A 2,672-nucleotide genomic window follows, 5' to 3' on the forward strand; every position below is an offset into this window, starting at 1 on the left:
ATAGCAGACCCATTGCACTATGCCACCTTCTTGCGTTTTTATAACATTTTTAAAAAAGGGAAAGGAAAATAAGATGAAACTAGGGGTAACAGATTTCAGGATCCAGCCTTTATACAAAAGATACTAAGCAAATTTGGCTCTGAGCTCCCTGGAAACCAGGGAAAAAGAAAAACATGATCAGTTATGAGATCCTTGGTGCTTAAAAGATAAGAGCAAACCACTGATCAGAGGAAACACCTCTTCAAAGTGCTGAGGTTTGAGAGAACGCCATAAAACTCATAAATACAGCAGTATCCAACCAGGTGGTCTACAGCTTCAATAACACACTTGTATACCCAGGTAACCAAACAAAAGTTCAGTAAGCAATTCCACAAGGGACCAAATTTCTACAGCTGGGCATCAGAGCTTGTGATCTGGCTAGAGCAGTTAAAATTGGACATGTGGCCACTCTCCAGCAAACTCCTGTAAGATTGCAAACCTCAACCTATTAAAAATTAAAGACCTAGCAAGAATTGGGAAAACAGAAGTGACTTTCATCTTAACTTCCAAGTAGGCTGGGTTATTTTATGTCTCTTTTACAGATGAGGAAACTGAGGCTAAGAGAGCTTTAAGTTATAGGTTAGAAAATGTCAAAGCCAGCCTTAAGCCCAGGTCTCAGGCTTCCCTTCCCTAGTCATGCCTACCACACTTCGACGACAGAGCTTACACCCTCAGAATCTCTGTGGACGGTGGCCACAGGACCAAGGAAGCTTAGGTGTTAGCCTGAACACTGGAGGGGAGCTGGGGAGGAGGGGAGGTAGGCACAGGGGTCAGGGTGCACACATTCTCCAGAGGGCCACTGTAACAACCCTTCACCCTACCTTGCACTCCAAGGAGGGATGTAAAGCTCCCTTTACACCCATGAGGAAACACCACCCCCAAAATAAAAATTATCTCACAGTGTACACTTGACTTCACTCATTTATTTACTTTTCTTTACAAGTTGGGGATGTCGCTCCCTCAGCTTTGTGGGAAGTGGGGGAGCTCTGGTAGAGGGAGGAGAGGAGGGAAAAGTTGGGGCTTACAGAAGGGCAGGCTGAAAAAGGGAAGGAGGAGTGAGGGAACAAAGGGTCCAGGCCCTTCTACCACCCTACTCCTCGCTTCCTAAGCCCCAAGAAGGAAAGAAGAACAGAACTCGCAGAGATGTCCTTGATTGCTTTTCGTCCTCCCTCAACGTCCAGCAATAATGCGAAAGAAATTAAAGAAGCGCAGGATGGGGGCGGCGGGCAGTCATGGAAAAAAAATCAAAGACAGGAGAGGTGCACCGGCTCCCGCGCACGGGTGCGGCCTCTGTCTGCCGGCTGGCGGTGGCAGGCGCAGGAAGGAGAGGCGCGAGCATTCTCGCGGGCCGGCCGCTGGGTCCTGCGGCGCCGTCAGCTCAGGCCTCTCCTCTTCCCGGGGCGGCTGCGCTCCGCCGCTTCCCGGGCCGGGCTGCCAGCGCTGTCGCCGCTGTCAGGCCTGCGCACCACGCGCCTGCCCACGCGGTACTCGGGCTCGCGGACGCGCGGCGCCGCCTGCAGCAGGAACTCGCCGCGGCGGTGGGTGACGCGCACGTCGGTGTGCGGGTACGTGCCGTACGCGCGCCGCAGCTCCCGGCGCACGAAGTCCGGCAGCTCCAGGCGCGGGCCCCGCGCGCGCTCCACGCGGCCCCACCGCAGCTCGGCTTCCAGGCTGCTGCCCTCGGGCCACGGCGTCCAGCTCTCGGCCGCCGCTGCCCCCGCCGCCGCGGGCGCCTGCAGTGACGGCCCCGGGACGCCGGCGGCGGGGAAGGGCGGGCGCAGGGCCGCGCCGTAGACGGGCGGGAAGGCCCACCAGGGCGGCGCGGCAGCCAGGGGCGCGCCCGGGCCGTGGAAGCAGTGGTATTCCCGCGGGGCCGCCCACTCGCCCGCACTCAGGCTCCAGGGTCGGCTGCAGAAATTGTGGGCCTGGATGGGGGGCAGCAGCAGAGAGGCGGGCAGGTAGGCGCAGGTGAGGGGCAGCGCCGGCGGCCAGACGCCCTCCTCGGGCGGCAGGCAGCTGTATGAGTACATGGTCCGAACCTCAGGCGATGGCCATTTTCACTGGGGCCTCATCCTGGTCCGGACCTGTGGTGGAGGGTGTGTGGTTACAGACTTTGTTCTTACCCCTATCGGTCCCTGGGGCCTGGTAACCCAGAGCTCTGAATCATAGCTGTGGCGAACTCCCTACATCAAGTGTTTTCGCTCCCCACCTCACCTCTTGTCCCCAGGCTGGGCTGAACCCCCGGCTCCCAGCACGAGTAAGGACCCAAGGCCTTTTCAAGCCCTCAGCTCCTGTGATGCTCTTCCCAGTAACTCCCCACTCACTTGTCTCCTTCAGCCTGGGGGAGCTGGTCCCCAGCATTTGGAGGAGCCAGAGGGATCCTGAGCGAGGCTCCTCCACCACCACTTTTCAGTTGCTCCGTTCCCCTCCATGCCCTGCCTCAGCCACACCTCGCCGTTACCAGGCAAAGGGAAACACCTCGATCTGGCCAGAAGCCAGCCAGCCTCTGTCTGTGCCACGGTGAACACCTGTCATAGTGGCCCTGCCCTAAAGGCAGAGCCCCGAGCTCAGGGACTGCCTCCTCACAGCATCACTGAGTTAGCTCCCAGTCGCTGCACCCCAACCTCTCAGTC

General features: G+C 58.2%; 1 protein-coding gene across 1 annotated transcript; it reads right to left on the reverse strand.

The window, feature by feature from the left end:
- Positions 1-1,417: 1,417 nt before the first annotated feature.
- LOC105809069 (chromosome unknown open reading frame, human C10orf95) lies at positions 1,418-2,386 on the reverse strand (the record flags this gene model as incomplete). The annotated part of the gene is given in 2 exon segments (XM_012642828.1): positions 1,418-2,123; positions 2,364-2,386. Coding segments are annotated over 2 exon segments (729 nt in total), but the record flags the coding sequence as incomplete, so codon positions are not given.
- Positions 2,387-2,672: the final 286 nt, after the last annotated feature.

Source organism: Propithecus coquereli, unplaced genomic scaffold, assembly GCF_000956105.1.
Source record: "Propithecus coquereli isolate 6110/MARCELLA unplaced genomic scaffold, Pcoq_1.0 Scaffold18867, whole genome shotgun sequence".
Lineage (NCBI taxonomy): Eukaryota > Metazoa > Chordata > Mammalia > Primates > Indriidae > Propithecus > Propithecus coquereli.